The 20082-nt window shown below is 39.3% G+C and overlaps 1 protein-coding gene across 4 annotated transcripts in view; it reads right to left on the reverse strand.

Annotated features, from left to right (window-relative positions):
• Positions 1–20082, reverse strand: part of SLC25A12 (solute carrier family 25 member 12) — a 201645-nt gene that overhangs the window by 26593 nt on the left and 154970 nt on the right. For all 4 annotated transcript variants that reach the window (XM_055120201.1, XM_004601148.2, XM_055120202.1 and 1 more), the window contains 5 exons: positions 18508–18646; positions 17794–17887; positions 14443–14527; positions 3820–3901; positions 1437–1595 (listed from right to left, as the gene is read on the reverse strand). In XM_055120201.1, coding sequence (XP_054976176.1) covers positions 1437–1595; positions 3820–3901; positions 14443–14527; positions 17794–17887; positions 18508–18646 — 559 coding nt within the window. The remainder of the gene's footprint in view (positions 1–1436; positions 1596–3819; positions 3902–14442; positions 14528–17793; positions 17888–18507; positions 18647–20082) is intronic.

Genomic DNA, 20082 nt, shown 5'->3' on the forward strand with positions numbered 1-20082 from the left:
GGAAGGCCACCGTTTCGAATAAATGAATACAATTAATACTTTCATTCTTAGCAAAATAGTACATGAGCCTAGCTTGATTTCAGGGTGACTCTCTTCTTATTCTACATATAAATGCCCAAATAGAAATATCCTCAAAATCTTTTATTGAAATACAATTGTTATAATTCTCTTGAGTATTTTTCCCTTGACTCTCTACACATTATGTTTTTATCCTATCCATGAGAATAAAGCCTTGCTCAGGCCCTATCTTTCTGTCCTAGGAAGAAGTTCTAAGCCAAACAATTCAACAGAGCTCGAATGAGCGAAGGATTAATGAGACCGTGTGTGCAAACAAACAAGTACAGTAAATTACATAAATGCTCTGGACTTGAGTGTGTAGAGAGTATTTTCAAAAAATTCCAAGTGGCGCCCACAGGGATTAAAAAATTAATCTCCTTCGCAAAAGGAAACCCCAAATTCTAATGTGAAAACATGTACATGAAAGTCATTCCCTTTCCAAAGAGACAAGTTCCTACAGGGCCGAGGGGGGTGGGGAGAATCCTGCATGCGGCCGGGGCCTTTGACAACGTATGCTAAACCTAGGGTTGGTGGTAATGTTCCAGCCAAAGAAAATCTGTCTGTTTCAATTCAGGACCCCCCGGAACTAAGGGGAGGAAAGGAGGAAGAATGGGACTTGAAATGAGTGGTTTTCTTTTTCTTTCTTTTTCCTTATTTTGTTTTGTTTAGTTTTAGGGTCATATCCAGGAGTACTCAGGGCTTAATCCTGGCTCTGTGCTCAGGGATTACTCCTGGCAGGGCTCAAGAAACCGTATGTGGTACCAGGGATTGAACCCAGGTTAGTGGTATGTAAGACAAGCATCCTACCCACGGGAATATCACTCCAGTCCCAAGAAAGCTTTAAATGGCTGTGAGTAATTAATTGTATTTCTTTTCTTCCCTTTTTTTTTTTTTGAAACTTCAGATGACTCACTGGACGAGGCTTATGAATGGTCACCTTAGAAAAGAGACAAGAACATAATATTTCTGTAGTGGCTAGAGGGGAAAGTCAATTTCAACCAGCAGCCTGGTTTCTATTTCATAAAGGAGTGTATATCTTCTTTTAGAAAAGAAGCTCTTTTTACTCAGCTGTCTCCTTGCATTCCCCCTGCAGACACGTGCCTCAGTTTCTAAGATCATGGGCACCACAGACCCGTTGGGGCAAGTGTAGGATTTGGATTCCAAGAAATATAAACAGTAGAAAGAAGGAATGACTGCCTTGTTTATAGACTAATATCAGTCTTTACCAGCAAGAATGGTAAAAAGGAGATGAGAAAATATAGAGAAGGCCTGAGTCTGACTGGGCCAGCAAGGCATTAATTTTTCCTTTTAAGTGACTTAAAATCCGTGGCTGGGAAGATCAAAGCACAAACAGGAACAGTTGAGATTCACTTACTCACCCCGGTACAGTCCGAAGAAACCCTCATAGCGCAAGACTTTCTTAAAACAGTCAATGCTGTTTTTGTACATCAGCTCCCCCACTACAGAGCCAGTGCCGCGCTGGTTCTGCATGCGGGTCTTCACCAGGTCGATGGGATAGACTGCAGTGGCTCCCACAGCTACCAAGAAAACAATTTTTAGGCTTAAAAAGGAACACAATTAGCAGGACAATAAATCTCATCTCAAAGCAGCAGAAGATAAAACAGAGCAACTACTCTCAAAAAGGAGACTGTGTTTAGATAAAGGATCCCTGGCATCTCTGGGATCTAGAAATACAGCTGCTTCTGCAGACAAATAAATCATCAACAACACTAGATAACCAACAGTTGACTTTCTAAGCAAGTGAACTATTACCTATAATGAATGTCTTTACTCCCATCAGATGCCTAAATTCATACTTGTTTCCCCATAAAAAATATATATATACATATATATATAGGTATACAAAGGGGGTTGCAATATTTCAGAGGTGCTGGGGATAAAACCCAGGCCCTGACCCCTGTGAACATATACTGAAACAATGAACTACATTTCAGGCTCCTGAAAAATGTTAATTTCAGTTAACATTTTATAAATTAGCCTTAGTAACAACCCTAATTTTAGAACAAAGATCAACATATATTTTGCTTTGTTTTAAAAAGGCCATGCAGGGGCTGGAGTGATAGCACAGCGGGTAGGGCATTTGCCTTGCACGTGGCCAACCCGGGTTCGATTCCCAGCATCTCATACGGTCCCCTGAACACGGCCAGGGGTACTTCCTGAGTACAGAGCCAGGAGTGACTCCTGAGCATCGCTGAGTGTGACCCAAAAAGCACAAAAAATAAAAAAATTAAAAATAATAAAATAAAAAAATAAAAAATAAAAAGGCCATGCATTAGAATTTCTCAGGAACTAAAAAACATGAACTTTAATATATTTTTCAACTGCAGAAAATCAAACTATACCTTGCGCTTTCTAAAACTAAGACTGAAAATTTAAAAATATATGTCAACAGCTTAGACTTGTTTTGTTTAATTCATAAATTCCTTAAACTTCGGGTCATACCACCAGTACTCAGGGCTTACTCCTGGCTCTGTGCTTAGGAATCACTCCTGGCAGTGCTCAGAGAATCATATGGGGTGCCAGGTATGGAACCTGGGTCAGCCACATCTAAAACAAGCGCCTTAACTGCTGTACTATCTCTTTGGCCCAATCATAAGTATTTTAATCACGTCTTTAGGTTCTCAACAAAACAACTTCACAATCTATACATTTTCTATCACTGTATCACTGTCATCCTACTGTTCATTGATTTACTCGAGCAGGCACCAGTAATGTCTCCATTTATCCCAGCCCTGTGATTTTAGCAGCCTCTCCTTACTCGTTTTTCCCAATAATTGGAGGCTCTTTCAGGGTCAGGGGAATGAGACCTGTTATTGTTACTGTTTTTGGCATATGGTATATGCCACAGGGAGCTTGCCAGGCTCTGCCATGCAGGCAGGATACTCTCAATAGCTTGCCAGGCTCTCTGAGAAATATATATATATATATTTCCCTCTATGATTTTATGGAAAATGGGTAGGGAGTGTCTTACGATGTGTCGTGCGGCACTCTCTATTTTCTATAGAGAGTATTAAAACAAAAAAAAGACTCTCAAATTCTGGCTAGGAGCAGGGAGGAGAGGTTAATTGTAAAAAAATGAACGACCAGTCTAAACATTCTTCAAACAGTGGAAGGGGGAGGTGGGTGGAAAAGAGAAATATAAGAAGAAACATAAAAGCAAGTCACTTCGAGGGGTTGTTTCATTTCATAATAAAGTTGTACCTCAAATTCTGATTTCCTTCTAGTCCCCACCCCCAACTCCACAAACACAGTTTAATTCTCCATTTTACTGGCTATAACCAGTAGAATTAAAGTGAGTGTAGCACTGAATTCAAGACTGTCACAGGGGCTGGAGCGATAGTGCAGTGGGTGGGGCATTTGCCTTGCACGCGGCCGACCCACGTTTGATTCTCAGCATCCCTGAGCACGGCCAGGAGTAATTCCTGAGTGCATGAGCCAGGAGTTACCCCTGTGAATCACTGGGTGTGACCCAAAGAGCAAAAAAAAAAAAAAAAAAAAAAAAGACTGTCACAGTAGTGCAGAGGCTGGTCCTGAAGACAGACTGGAGCCCACGGGCCAAGGCCACACTGTGATAAGCCCTCTTGCCCTCTTGATCATAGGCAAAACATAAATACCCTTCCAAAAGCCTGATATTCCTGTCCTTCGGGAACCATGCACTGCACCTCTGCTGATTTGTGTTAGCCTCGTGAGATAATATAACATTTACACAAGCTTGGAACAGCACAGAGACATGTCACTCACCTCCAGCAACGGAGCCCAGAGTGAACCTGTACGCCGACTCGGCGATCTGGAGCCACACAGGCCTGCCGAGACCATGAGATTGCTGTGGGGGAGAGAGCACGTAAAAGCACTTTTGAAAAAGCGTATGGAAACTGAAGAGAAGGAGCAATCTGGCTATTTTACGATTTTAAAATAGATACCATTATTTTTAGCTTTCAGAAACCATACTCAGAGCTGGGGAGATAACTCAAAAGACAGGAGTACATGCTCTCTGTGTAGCAGAGCTGGGTGCAAGCCCTTGCACCACATGGTCCCTTGGGCATGACATAAGGAACTCGCAAACTGTTGTGCTTTTCTCATTTAAAAAAAAAAAATTATTGAATCACCGTGAGATAGTTACAAGCTTTCATGTTTGGGTTACAATCACACAATGATCAAGCACCCATCCCTCCACCAGTGCACATTCCCTACCACCAATATCCCCAGTATATCCCCCCTTTCCCACCCTCTCATTTATTTTTAAAAACAAAACATTGCCTCATTTTTCTACTACCACTACTGAATACACTATCATTCTATAATTGTGAGTCATCTAGATAAACATGTCAAGTGTAAACTCTTTCCCATGTCTCAACTTCAATCAACTTAAAAATTAAAATATCTTTCCAAAGACTACAAGAACTATTTTGGTTCTTTTATTGAAGAATACTGACCATAATACACCATGTCTTGTGGCAAAAAGTCATTGCTTTTATGTCTATCAGTTACTTTGCTTTGAGACCTAACGCGGTTGCTTATGTTGACAACTATGACTAACCAACAGCCCACAACTTGCATTTTTCCTCTCATCTATAAGACCACAGAAATCCTATGACTAGAATGACTAAGATTATACGGAAAGTAAGGTCAAGGGCTTCTCTTTGGGCTAAATACTATTTAATAAATATTTAATATTTAATAAGTAAATAAATTAAAATAAATATTTAATAAATACTATTACTTCAAGGTTTTAGAAACTCTACTAAAACTTTTATTTCTGGCATTGCAATTTAACAACCAAGAATGATTTTTCTGACACATATTGCTGTGCCTTTGCTCCCTTAGACCAGTGTACTCCCAACTGTCTCTACGCAAAGGAAACACCTGATGGGCTTTAAAGAATAAACCTCGGGCTGGAGTGATAGCACAGCAGGTAGGGCGTTTGCCTTGCACGCGGCTGACCCGGGTTTGATTCCCAGCATCCCATATGGTCCCCCGAGCACCGCCAGGAGTAATTCCTGAGTGCATGAGCCAGGAGTAACCCCTGTGCATCGCCAGGTGTGACCCCAAAACGAAAGAAAGAAAGAAAGAAAGAAAGAAAGAAAGAAAGAAAGAAAGAAAGAAAGAAAGAAAGAAAGAAAGAAAGAAAGAAAGAAAGAAAGAAAGAAAAAGAAAGAAAGAGAGAGAGAGAAAAAGAAAGAAAGAAAGAAAGAAAGAAAGAAAGAAAGAAAGAAAGAAAGAAAGAAAGAAAGAAAGAAAGAAAGAAAGAGAGAAAGAGAGAAAGAAAGAGAGAGAAAGAGAGAAAGAAAGAGAGAGAAAGAGAAAGAAAGAAGGAAAGAAAGAAAGAAAGAGAGAGAGAAAGAGAGAGAAAGAAAGAAAGAAAGAAAGAAAGAAAGAAAGAAAGAAAGAAAGAAAGAAAGAAAGAAAGAAAGAAAGAAAGAAAGAAAGAAAGAAAGAAAGAAAGAAAGAAAGAAAGAGGGGGCTGGAGCAATAGCACAGCGGGTAGGGCGTTTGCCTTGCATGCAGCCGATCCGGGTTCAAATCCCAGCATCCCATATAGTCCCCTGAGCACCGCCAGGAGTAACCCCTGTGCATCGCCAGGTGTGACCCAAAAACCAAAAAAAAAAAGAAAGAAAGAGAGAAAGAGAAAGAGAAAGAGAAAGAGAAAGAGAGAAGGAAGGAAGGAAGGAAGGAAGGAAGGAAGGAAGGAAGGAAGGAAGGAAGGAAGGAAGGAAGGAAGGAAGGAAGGAAGGAAGGAAGGAAGGAAGGAAGGAAGGAAGGAAGGAAGGAAGGAAGGAAGGAAGAACCTCTGGGACTGGGGCTTGTTTTTAAAAGGCTTCCAATCATGGGTGAGAGCAATAGTACAGAGGGTAGGGTGCTTGCCTTGCATGCAGCTGATCAAGGTTCAATCCCTCCCTGGTCCCCAATATTCCCCCAAGCCCCATCAGGAGTGATCTCTGAGCACAGAGACAAGAGCAAGCCCTGAGTACTGCTGGTGTGATCCAAAAACAAAAAGGAAAAGGGCTTCCAATTATTCTGCTGTGTAGTTAGGTTGAAAGCCACTGTTCTAGATTCATAACATAGATTTATACTTCTAACATAAAGTCTGGGGTGAGAGAAAAGCAAAGGAAAAATCCCACTGTGATATAGAACACTTTTTGTGGGTAGTCATCCTGTAGCAAAAGGATCCAAAATAATATGTGCCATTCTAGTTCCTGTTCATTATGAAAATATCAGCTATGCAATGTATACAGTCTAAATTAAAGGAATAAAATATTTACTTTATCATAAATACTAAAAGAAGGAAAAATAATCTACTCTGATTTGCTTTTATCTATACAACCTCTTCAAAGCTCAGATAATCAAATTAAATATGGCAAAGTCAGATATTTACAATTTGAGAAGCAGAAAGGTTTTATCTACTTTATTTTGTAAATGTTAAACAATAAGCATTTGTTTTAATCAAAACACTCAATCTAAATGTTTAATTGACTTCAATAGGCAGGGTCATTTTATATTTATTATTATTTAATATTAGAAGTGTTTTGTGCATGGCACCCTTCCAAGAATAGGGCTCTATGAGATTCCAAAGAACACATTCCTAAAAATACAGCCCTGAATCCAAGGTAACATGCTGACAGATATTTATATTATTAGATACCATTTATCTTTAATTTCCTTTCATCTCTTTCCTTAGTTTCATCTTATCTCTTATAACCTTGGTACTTTTGGAGATTTTTAAACCAGTTATTTGGTGAATGTCCTTAAATTTGGGTTTTGCTGATGTTTTTTCAGATGAAAAAAAAATTTGGTAGAACTACCAGAGTCGATATTATGTAACCACCTCTTATCATGTTGGGAACTATCTGTCTTGCTCAATGACTGATTTTGTGAACTTTAATGACGGTGGTATCTGACAGTTCTCTTCCTAGGGGAGATGCTTTTCCTCACTTACAATCAGTAAGTGCAATGCAGGAAGATAGTAACTATATCATTTCTCATTAAAAAAAAGTCTTGTGTCTTTATTTAAAAGTTTGATAATATTCTGTGACCAGAAATATGCCATAGGAATGTAACTTTTTTTAAAATTGAGTAAACTTTTTTTTTAAATTCTCAAATCATTTTTTACTGAGGTATCAGAGTTTACAATGATACGGATACTATTTGTTTATGCTTGTAGTGCTGTGACACCATGTTCACCATCAGAGTGTCACAATCCGGAGGCCATTACTTCAGGTCCCACTCTCCCGTCTCAGCACCCTCTCAGTTCACAGCTCTTACGAAGAGACCTCTAAAGCTCATTGTGCTTGCCTAGAATTGTGATGCTTAACATTGTGACAATTTTAAATTCTGGAGTTTAAAAATAAAAAACCAGGGGCCAAAGCAATAGTACAGGGGTAGGGCACCTGGCTAGCATGAAGCCAGTCATATAGTGCCCCAAGACCCACAAGGAGAGACCCCTGAGCACAGAGCCAGGAGTAAGCTGTGTCCCACTGGGTGTGGCCTCAAAACAAATAAATATGTGATGAAAAGTCAATACAAAATTTTAGAAACACAACTTTAAATATTATCATAATGCTTGATAAATCTCAGCTATCCTAATACAACAGCATATTATAACTCAATTAAGTAAAAATCACAGCTCTATTACATCTAAAATTGAATTGAATACTGGGGAAAAAATGAACGTAAAAATATAACACAGTGAGATATTATCATGATCTTATAATATTTTTACCCTATCAAATTAATTCAGCAACTATATAGTTAAGCATTATGTTTGGTCTCTGTTCTATAACAAAAGTTAGCCACTAATAATGAGGCTGCTGTTTTTATTTGAAATCTAGTAAGGAATAAATAAGATATTTTAATATAACTTTGAGTATAAGTCTAATTAGCTTTTGGTCTATAGCTGGCAATGGTCAGGGGCTGTTTCCAGCTCAGTACTCTGGGTTGATCCCAGCAGTGCTCAGGGAACCATTTGGTGCCTAGGAGTGAACCTGGAACTCCCACAAGTTAAGTCACCCCTTGAAACCCCCCCTCCACCCAAACCTGTCCCCAAACCTAAGCCTAATTTTCAATCATGCACACAACAAACACTATGCCGAAAAGACAACTACTTCTGGTTCTGCTGGCACAGTGCTCTACAACTATAAAATATTATAAGGGCCAGAGACATAGTATAAGGCTTAAGGTTCTTGTCTTCCACACACTGCTGCTGAATCCCCAGCACCACCAGGAGTGTCCCTGACCAAAGGACCAGGACTGATCCCTGAGTACCTTGACAGTGGCCACCAAGTACCCCAGCCCACCCTCAATAAAAATGAAAGGGCTTGATTCAAGAATAATAATAATAATTTTAGACCTTTTAGAGAGTTGCTGTTTCCCAGAGGAAAAAAGTACTTTACCAGGGACTCAAGGCCTGTACACTCATGCGATCTTCAAGAGTCTGATGTGTTTCAACCTTCTACTAACAAGGTCTCTGTGATACCATTACAAGGATGCTGACTCAGCAAATTATAAACACAATGAGACCACAATGTATTAAACATCAGTCCCTCCACAGTACCTACAAAGATAAGATGGTCACACTATGGACAGGACAGGTGGACAGGTGACTTGACAAAGATCTCACTGTGAGGTAAGAAAGTATCTCTGGCATCTCCTTTGTACCTTTCATCATTCCTAAAGTCATCCATTTATAGGAAATCACTGTTTGTTTTGGTTTTGTTGTTATTTTGGTGTTTGGGCCACACCTAGCAGTACTAAGGGCTTATTCCTGGCTCAATGCTCAGGCATCACTCCTGTGGTGTTCAGGGAGCCATGCGGGTACCAGAGATTGAAGCTGGGTCAGCCACACGCAAAGCAAGAAGCCCTACCCACTGTACTATGTCTCAGGCACCAAGAAATCCCTGTGTGTGATGGCACAATCCTGCCAAAGATTTTAAGTATCTAATCTCATTCTTTGATTTCAGTTATAATTAATTATACACATATACATCTAAATATATTATAAACATATATACATCTAAATATATTATAAACTGGGGCTGGAGAGATAGCACAGCGGGTAGGGCGTTTGCCTTGCACGCGGCCGACCCAGGTTCAAATCCCAGCATCCCATATGGTCCCCTGAGCACGGCCAGGGGTAATTCCTGAGTGCAGAGCTAGGAGTAACCCCTGTGCATCGCCAGGTGTGACCCAAAAAGCAAAAATAAATAAATAAATAAATAAATAAATAAATATATTATAAACTTACATATAATATATATTTAAAGAAAATAGAAATTACAAAAGAATGGACTGGAGCGATAGCAAAGCAGGTAAGGTGCTTGCCTTGCACGAGGCCAACCCGGGTTCGATTTCTCCGTCCCTCTGAGAGAGCCCGGCAAGCTACAGAGAGTATCCTACCCACAGGGCAGAGCCTGGCAAGCTACCCGTGGCATATTCAATATGCCAAAAACGGTAATAACAAGTCTCACAATGGAGATACTTGATTCTCCATTGTTACTGGTGCCCGCTCAACAGTGCTACAGAGCAGTGCTACAAAAGAATGAGATAAAAAAAAATAATCTTAAAAGTTTTACTAAAGCCAAAAAAAAGGTTTTTGTCAGGACTGGGGATGAAACCTGTGTGAGACATATGCTCTCCCACTCGTTCACAGCCCCAGCCCTGAAAAAACTCTGGTATCACTTCATCAAACATTATATTGATCTGTTCATAACTGATATGCTCATTCGCTTTTTTTTTTCCCCCGCGCTCCCCACTCATTCGCTTTTTAAATGTTGGTTGAACACACTGGAGTTAACACCTCTGCTTTAAAGACAATAGAGTTGAAAACAAACAAAATCTTTATCTTTCATGCAGAGATGATCTTAGTATCATTTTTTTTGTGGGGCGCAGGAGGAAGGCTGAGCCACAGCTCAGTGGGGCTGAGGTGATATTATTCGTTTAGTACTCTCAGTTCATTGCTGGCATGCTCCAGGGACCTCCTGTATGAAAAGCACTTGCTCCAGTCTGCTGGGTGCTATCTCTTCAGCCAACCTATAGTTTACTTTAAAAAAAAAAAAATTTCTTTTCGGCTTGCAAGTAGTGCTCAGGAGGCCCGGGGTGGTGGGGGTGGGGGTGGGAAAGTCCCACCAGCAACTCTTAGGTTCAGCCTAAGGGGCTAAGGATGCAATGCTGCTCAGGACCTGCAGTCAGGGCCACTCTAGTGGAGTGGGGGGGGCTCAGAGACTGCACCCAGCAATACTTAGGGGACCCCTGTTTCCAGGAGTCCATCCCAGGCTACTGTACTATCTCCCAGCACCCCAGACACATTTTAAGAAAAGTCAAGACAAGCATTTTGGCTTAAATATTTTAATCTTTTAAAATCAATGTGGCTGCTATCCTATTAAATGTAACATATTTTTAACTTCTGAAAACACATATAAACTTTATTGCATAAATTGGAATTTCTCAACTATATAAAACTGGGTGAAAACAAACCTCTCATTGACTATGAATTATTTTCAATCATGACTTCTTACAAAAGAACATGTCAAATTAAGACTCACTGAATAAAAGGGCTATGAGCCCAACTAAGAATCATGTAAGCACTAATTCCCTTATTCATAGGAAAGGTTTCATTTGTGTTCAACCACATATATTTTCTTTATGCTTTCTTCCTTTAAATAATGTTTATAAATCCTACAAAATCCCAAGAAAGCTAAAGGATTATAGTGTGCTTGAATTCTTAGCTAAAAATAGCTTTAAAATATCTTAAATACCTTTTGAAAGAAATGTCACCTCCACCCTTATTAAATAGCATTAATTTTTTAAAAATACAATATACGGTTACGGAAGGTTCTTTTTTTTTAGGCTTTGCTATCACTATAACTTATGGTTCACTTGTATTCAGGTATGCAAATTAATGTAATTAATGCTATGGATTTCACCTCATGAATATTCATAAGTTGAATGCGCCTCTCGCTGTCATCCCTATTAATGACTATGTACTGAATTTTCAGCATTTAGGCTGAAAGAAAATACTCAGCACTAAGAAGATCGCCTGCCGTGAGCAAATGGGCCAAAGGAAAAGGCACACTTTCCCCTAAGGTTATGATTATGATCATGAAGGTGATATTTAACAAGATTAATTAAGTGTTTTTCAAAGCAAAACAAGAATCGAGAGTCGAATGATTTTTAACCTATTCCCTAAGTACATGAGTATGATAGGCCATGACTTGAGATTTCATCTGGAGAGAAGTTCGTTTTTGTTGTTAAATAGGCCTTGTCCGATGAGTAAGAATTATTAAATTAGACAAGATCATGTCAGTAGGCAAGTCAAGAACCTGCCCTGACCAGGCTGCCTCATGCAGCAATTCGTCAATAAAGAGAACCAGCTCTTCCAAAGGCACAGCAGGCATGGAGAAAAAAAGAGAAGGAGGGAACAGTTGAACTCGGATCACCATGGGTAAAGGGAAAATTTGAAGGTTACATGTTATACCAAATCAAATGAATAATTGAGAATGGAAAAATAAAGCTAGGGAAACTAAAATTCTCTTATCTACTGTTCACATTTCTGATTTATTTTTTATTTCTATTACTATTATTATTATTTTTTGCTTTTTGGGTCACACCCAGCGATGCTCAGGGGTGACTCCTCGCTCGGCACTCAGGAATTTCCCCTAGCGGTGCTCAGGGGACCGTATGGGATGCTGGGAATCGAAACCGGGTCAGCTGCGTGCAAGGCAAATGCCCTACCCGCTGTGCTATCACTCCAGCCCTACATTTCTGATTTTTATGGCAGGACAAGAATTCAATATTCTTGACCTTATAAAACAAAACTAAAACCCTAAGCTTTGGAAGTATGAACTGGGAATCTGGGAGCAGGCAGCTGAAGAGACAATACAGTGAGTGGAGGGTACTTGCTCTGCACACAGTCATCGCAGGTTCAATTCTGGCATTCCATATGGTCCCCTGAGCACAGCCAGGAGTAATTCCTGAATGCAAAATCAGGAGTAACCCCTCTGCACTACAGGGTGTGGCTCCAAAACAAAATAAAAACAAATAAAAATGAAATATAGAAGCTGGGGTAAGGAAAATCAAAGTACATCTATCTCTTTAATGTTAAACAATATACACTTTTATCTCAGAAAAGGCGGTATTAAATTGTTAGAAACTGTAATGAGTATTGAATCTAATGATTTAACTAAAGAAATAGTATATATGTAAGGAAACTCAGATGTATAAACTCAAGTTCCCCCTTTTCAAGATAGATTTTCATTTACAATAAAACTATAACAGAGTAACAAATGTAAAACATTCCCCCCCCACACACAGGAGACAGCAGTGAGTGGTGAGTGGATTGTACTGGGATTTTGTCAGGAATCCAAAGTCTAAATATAGTCCAAGGGAATGCAAACTACACAAAAGAAACAAAGTTTCTTATCTAAGGCGCTGTATATGAACTAAAATAGAAAAATCACTTTAATCATGTGTTGGGAGAACCCAACCCAGCTTGTTTTCTAATACTTCTCTGTGAGTGGTCAACAGCTTGTATATACTTTTCAATAGAAACAAAACGATTTCTCAAGTTCCAAATTTTTGGTTTGGAAGGACTTCCAGTGGTTCCCAGTAAACCAATTCTAAATACATAAATATTCAAAAAGGTCCATCATAGGTAATTTATCCCACACAGTTGAAAAAAAAAATATGTGATCTACAGTAAAGGCTATTTTTCAAAAAAATTCTTCACTGCCTTGCACACAGCCAATGTGGGTTTCTCCCCAGTAAAAGATATGGTCCAATGAGTCTTACCAGGAGTAATCCTTGAGTGCAGAGCCAGGAATAGGCCCTGAACACCACTGGGTGTGACCCCCAAACCAAAAATAAATAAATAAAATAAAAGATTATCGCCCATTCTGTCATAGGGCCAAGTTGACTTGCTTATTATAATTTTTTTAAGTATGGGTGCCAGAGATCAAACATGTAAAGCTAGCAATTTTAACCTGACTTTAACCTCAGACATGCTCCATGTTAAAAAAAAATGCATTTTAATCTATAAAAAAAGTTTTATCACACACCCAGCAAAAGACCAATATGAGATATAAAAGCAGTATTTCTTTTACGTTTTCAATTTGCTTCAACCTGACATCAAAGTTCTTATTTATTATATCAAGTAGAAGTTGAAATTGTAACTTATTCTAATTCCAATTTGTTTTAAAAGCAGAATTATCATTCCATGGGCCTCAAGTAGAAGAAAATTTTTGCAGAGCTCTGCCTAAGTTACTGATGTTTTAATAACTATCCTTAATATTTAAAAAGATTATTCTTTTAGGGACTAAAATCACAGCACAAGGGGTTTAGCCCTGGCATGACATGGCCTCCTGAGAATCACCAGGTATAATCCTAAAGGCTCCTGAACAACACTGGCTATGGCCTGGTGGCCCCCAAGCACCACAGGGATGACGCTGGTGGTATCCAGCACTGCAGGGCCCAAGCAGCACCGTATAACATCAGACACTACGGCTGAATTGTTGGGACTCACTGGCTGAGTATCTGGGAACGGTCCCCAGGTCTCCTGAGTAGCACTTTAGAGACACCTGCCCCCGCTCCCCCCCCCAAAAAAAAAAACCCTCACGGTCTCATCTCCCTTTCCTCCCTTCCCCTCCCCTTCCCTCCCCTCCCCTCTCTCCCTCTCCTCTCTCCTGTCCTCCCATTCTTTCCCCTCCACCTCCCCTCTTCTCCCCTCCCCCTTCCTTTCTTCTTTATTTCTTTCCTTCATTCTTTGTTTTTGGGCCATATCCAGTGGTTATGGATACCGATATAGCTCAGGAGCTCTTCCTGACGCTATGCTCAGGAGTTACCCCTGATGTTGCTCCAGGGACCATATTTGGTGCTGGGGACTGAACTAGAACTGGCTGAGTTGCACGGCAAGTGCCTTTACCCTGGAACTATTCTTAGGCCCCAGTTGTTGCTTTTTCAAAATTATAACCTATTAGGCATAAATAATCAAAGAGTTATTTCATTACAATATTATGTTAGAAACCATATAAGCAGGTTTGATGATACAAAGTGAACTTAACTATAATCTTTACACGTGACTAAAAAAATGAAAAGACTACTAATTCCAGGATGAAGATAGCCAAATCCATATATATTTCCACTCATCTTTGTCTTATTAATAGAATAAAAGAAAATAACACAGACATAAGTATAGAAATCCTATAAAAATACTGGAGTGTGAAGGTAAAAGTACTTCCACAAAGATAATCTTTGAACTACATTATTTTTCTGAAAGTAGTTTTAAATAATCATAGATGCCAGAAGTTCTAGGCTATCAAAAGTTGTACTTATTACTATTCCCATATTTCTGAAGGTGTCTATTTATGAGACTCCTACCTGTCTCTGAAGTTCTGCCAGGTTGTAAGGTAAGGCCCCCTCAGCCAATGGGGCTATTCTCTCAATATCTGCCAGAGTTAAGCGCCTTCAGGCAAAAATAAGAGAAGAAAAAAATTGTTACACACTGATAAACTCCACATACCAAGATCATCTTCCAAAAAAAAAAATGTCAGAGAATTCTGATTTAAACTTTTCATTTTCCTATTAACAAATAATTTCAGGGAGAAATAACACACACAATGACTCAGAGAAATAAAGTGTAATGTATGAATTTAGTAAGACTCCATAACAGAGTAAAAGTGAAGAGATCACTTTTGCCAGAAGCAAAGTTCTGAGAGTTCATACTTACTAGATGTATTAACTTAGTATACATACATAAATGTGTAGGTGCAAAGTATCTCAAGAAGGATAAAGGGAAAATTAAGAAATACTGATTGCCTTTGGGAAAAGGCAGAATATCAGGGAGATTTTTTATAGTATACTCTTAAATTGTGAGTTTTGGACCCTGTGAATGTACTCTTTCAAAAAAATTTTAACTTGGGGCTGGATCGATAGCACATCAGGTAGGGCATTTGCCTTGCACACGGCTGACCTGGGTTCCATTCCCAGCATCCGATATGGTCCCCTGAGCACCGCCAGGGGTAATTCCTGAGTGCAGAGCCAGGAGTGACCCTGTGCATCGCCTGGTGTGACCGAAGAAGCAAAAAAAAAAAAAAAAATTTTTTTTTACTTAAAAGTAAGCATATCCCAACCAACAAAATAATGAAAAAAAAAATCAAAAAACGTGGAGAGGAAATGAACTTCTGAGAAAGATCAACAGATGGTCAACAGGCACATGTGCACATACACACACAAACACACACACACACACACACACAAATGCTCATCATCACTTATTATTAGGGAAATCCAAATCAAGACAAGATATCTTAACCAGTGAGAATGGTACAGATCAAAAATGCTGGGAACAATATATGTTGGTGGGAATGTGGTGAAAACTCTCATCCAATGCTGGTAGGAATGTTGTCTAGTTCAACCACTGTCAAAAATAGTATAGAGGATTCTTAGTAACTTAAAATTGAGCTGCCATATGACCCAAAAATTCCACTACAGAGATCTACCACCAGGACAGAAAAATCATTCATTCAAAAGAACATATGCACACTGTTATTTATTACAGCAATCAATACAATCACTAAGATTTGGAATCAACCTAGATGTTGAACAACAGATAAGTGGATCGTGAAGATTTGGTATATATACAAAATGGAATACTATATAGCTGAAAGGAATGGTGAAATCATGCAATTTGCTGTGACATGAATAGGACTGGAAGAGAATATGTTAAATAAAGTAAGCCAAAAGAAAAAGGCCAAACACAAGCTGGTATCACTTAGAAGTATGTGCTATTTAAAATACCTGGATGAGCAAATGCAATGGTTTTAAGAAGGGTGTGCCTAGATCACCCCTTGGCTCCCAGAGTACAGGGAGTAAAAGGAAAGAAATCAAGTGGTGGAGATGTGTGAGGGGGGGTCAAGGGGGCGCAAGTATATAGGTGGTGTTAAGAAATGATAAAGCTAGGGGCTGGAGCGATAGCACAGCGGGTAGGGTGTTTGCCTTGCACGCGGCCGACCCAGGTTCGATTCCCAGCATCCCATATGGTCCCCTGAGCACAGACAGGGGTGGTTCCTGAGTGCAGAGCCAGGAGTAACCCCTGTGCATCGCCAGGTGTGACCCAAAAAGCAAAAAAAAAAAAAAAAGAAGAAAGAAATGATAAAGCTAAATATCCAAACCAGAGTCAACAATACTGAAATAACAAAACTAAACTTTAACAACCAAACTTAAAAAAAGGTGCCTGTGAAGATGGCAGGCTGGGATGGGGTCAAGGTGTAGGAGAGGGAACCAGGAAACACTGGAAGAAGGAAATTGACAGTGGTAGATTGGTGCTGGAACACTGTAAGTCCAAACCCAACCATGAGTAACTTTGTAAAGCATGGTGCTTTAATAAAATAACTTATTTTTTTCAAGTGAGCACAACCCAGGAAGCAGGCAGAAGGTGACTTCAGATCCATTTTAGAGAAACACTATTTGAAAGCACAGCGGGTAGGGCGTTCACCTTGCACACGGCTGACCCAGGTTTGATTCCTACGTACCTCTCGGAGAGCCTGGCAAGCTATCGAGAGTATCCCGCCCGCACGGCAGAGCCTGGCAAGCTCCCCGTGGTGTATTTGATAAGCCAAAAACAGTAACAAGTCTCACAATGGATATGTTACTGGTGCCTGCTTGAGCAAATCAATGAACAATGGGACGATGATGCTCTAATGCTCCAGTGCTCTTTTTAATGAAGGAGTATCAAAACCTTACCTAACAATGTGAATTCTATATGGAGAAGACATGTCCTGATATTTCATGCCAATCACCAAAGACTGGATAGTATATAATTATCATTTCTAGTTCAACAATTCATTATGTAGCATGAAAACAGTAAATTACCCACGTATATTCAACTTTTTTAGTTCTCAGTTCTAGGGATACAATATAGTTCTAATTTCATATATTTCTACTAAAAGCAACTAAAAAATAGATAATGACATATTATAAATCCTCTATTCCAGAGGTCCTGATGGATCCTGCAGAAAAAGGCATTTTTCTTTTGGATCTGGTGTAAGACTTAGAAAATTCAATAGTCTCCATATGCTTTAGTTATCTAAGTCTATAAAACAGAAACATAAAACATTTGAGCTTTTCTGTGATAGTAACTATTGTGATAATATCATGGCCATAGCTCATGAAAATACTATTCTCCAACACAAAGTGCTCAAGATACCAATCAATTAGTGATCTTTCACAATGAACTATAAGATTTTGAACATGCAACCTCAGTTAATTTTACAAATTCAGGCAAATTTTCACAAATATTTCAAAATTATAACCCTCTCCCAGAGAACTCAGGTTATATCACTGTTTTCATCTCTCCTTTTATCACTTCCTTTCCTTTCTCTCATTTTTCTCCCTTCCTCCATTTTCCTCTTCTGGTCCTCAACCCCAGTAAAGTCCCTAACTTTACTTCTCTCCATTCACCACTTTCCTGCCCCTTATTTCCTTCTTCCATGCCACTGTCTCCCCCCCCCCACTCTTACTCCGTGTCTACCTCCTCCCCTGTTTCTCATATCTGCCTGTCCCTTGTTCTAAAAATTTAGATACCAAATAAACTATTGTCAAAAAGTACTTAAAAAAAATACTGAAAGCATATCACTGCTTTACATGTTAAGAGACCCATCCCAAAATAAACAACAAAGAATTATTTCTTTCATAATCAAATAATTATTTGTAATTGTAAGGAATAGTTACCCTGTAGCATTATATAAGTCTGCAAGCTGATACAGGATATCAATTTCCAGTGGGGTGACTTGTCCATAGCGAATGGCACTCTGGGCAAATTCCTCTATAAAAGAGAAAATATTTTAAAATCTTAAAGAGACTTTTATTCTCCAACATCTTATATCTTAGCCAACTACAATTTTAAAACTAAAGACATTTCAGCATTTTTAATCTAAATACCTAATATAAAAATAACAACTTATGAACACTGGCAAAAGATAAAATGTTAAGATGATAAAACATCAAAGAAAAAGAGATAAAGAAAAATGAACTTCAAAGATGAAACAATCTCTTTAGGATCCTCTCCTGTTTATTTACTTTGGTCTCCAGTGTTACAAGACAAAATAACTGGTTGCTCTACAGCCACCTAAAGGAGCAGGCTTGCCATCCTTTTTGTGGAACTCCTTTTCTTAGCACAAACAAGCTACTGCCACTGAGCCACTGACCTGTTTGACAGACTGGGCCAAGGTTCTTTTCAAAACTGTCAAAGCCACTTTTCTATTCCTGACCTCAGCATTCCATTAAATCCACCTGGATTTTTGAGGCCAGTCTTCCCAGTGAAATATACAGAGATATGGTAGCATCATTTCTAGAGCTGCAAATTTAGCTCAACCTCATCCATTTAAACCCTAAGCAAAAATGCTGAGATTCATATCTGCATATATTCATAGAGCTACATCTTACCCTTTGTGACTTCCACATCTTTCCTTGTGCCAGCTAGCGTGCTGTATATCTTACGAACAAGCTCCATGTTATTCAGTAAAGAGTTAAATGCATTGAAGTAGGAGAAGCTAACCTGGTGTGATATACTTCCTCCAGCTGCCTAGGAAACGACAACACAAAAAGTTTGAGAACAAAACCACAAGACACATTTGTGAACATTGCACAGTTTCCAAAGAAGATCTAAGGAATCTTGAGTATTAAAATGACTAGGCACCAGTCCATAAACACAAGGAAAATAGGGTACGAAAATGCTCAGTGCATCTGATGCCCTCAGGGAAGTCTACGCAATTTAGGTTTTAAGGAAGAAAGCAACATCTGGAAGTTGGACTTTACGGTTCATCTACCTATAGGGTCAGAAACAACAAATATAATTAACATAGATCAAAAATAATGGTTAGTTAAACAGGATTTGCAAGACCCTCAATTGCAAAACTCCTGCTGGTCTTGGATAAGCCAAACATCAATGTATAATAAAAAGTACATTTTCAAAACCTGCTTTTTTTCATCCTACGCATACACAGAAACCAGTAGTCTCCCTAAATTTTAGGACAATTTCACAACATTAGCTTTCTTAATCGGTTAGGGCTGTTTAGGTCAATGTTACACTGTTAGCACATTATTTCAATCTATGCTGGTCCTTAAATTTGTAGCTGAAAGTGTTCTATCTGCCAAATACTTCAAAACTCTAAAAAGAAAATGTAGAAAGACTTTATTACCATAAATCTGCCTTCAATGGAACAGCACAAAAGGGGCTTTTTTCTGCCTGGGAAGGGTTGGGAGGAAGGTGGCCTTACACACCTCTGGAGAGTGAGAAGCTCTTGCCCATTACGTGAACTTAAACTCAAAACCAGTTTTCACAGTTTCAAAAAAGTCAGATTTTCAAGTCAAGAGTTAGAGGAATGCATATGATTAGATATCTTATATATTCAAAATACAAAGAAATCTTTATGGTTTGTGTTTATCCGTGTAACAATTATTTGCTTATTCATTTGGGGGTCACGCCTGTCTGTACTCAGAGCTTACTCCTGGCTGCATGGTCAGGGATCACTCCTGGCCATGCTCAGGCGACCACACGGGGTGCCAGGGATAGAACCCATTAAATACATGCAAGGCCAGTGCCTTGCCCACTATACTATCTCTCCAACCCACCAGTGCAACCATCATAATCACAAAAGCTTATTATTAATAGAGTCGCCACCTAAGAACTGATGGATCCGAGTACTGAATCAGATTGGCCAAGCATCAGTGGGAGTAGTCCCAGGATCCCTGAGTACTGCTTGGGAGACCCCCTCCACCCCCAAGAAAACAACAGTGTAGTTAATGATGGGCAAATGTACCCACCCCTCAATACATGACTTAACCCAAATACAGATGGTATTTGTTTTTGTCCTGAAGCTGGATACCAGTAATCAAAAAGTAGGGCTCAAACTAGTTAATAATTCCTCTCAGGACTGAAATGGAATTTGGTAAATTGAGGCTATAATAGGTCTGCCTGACCCAGTTGGAAAAAATTACATGGTCGCCTTACCCCAAGGC

Source organism: Sorex araneus, chromosome X, assembly GCF_027595985.1.
Source record: "Sorex araneus isolate mSorAra2 chromosome X, mSorAra2.pri, whole genome shotgun sequence".
Taxonomy (NCBI): Eukaryota; Metazoa; Chordata; class Mammalia; order Eulipotyphla; family Soricidae; genus Sorex; species Sorex araneus.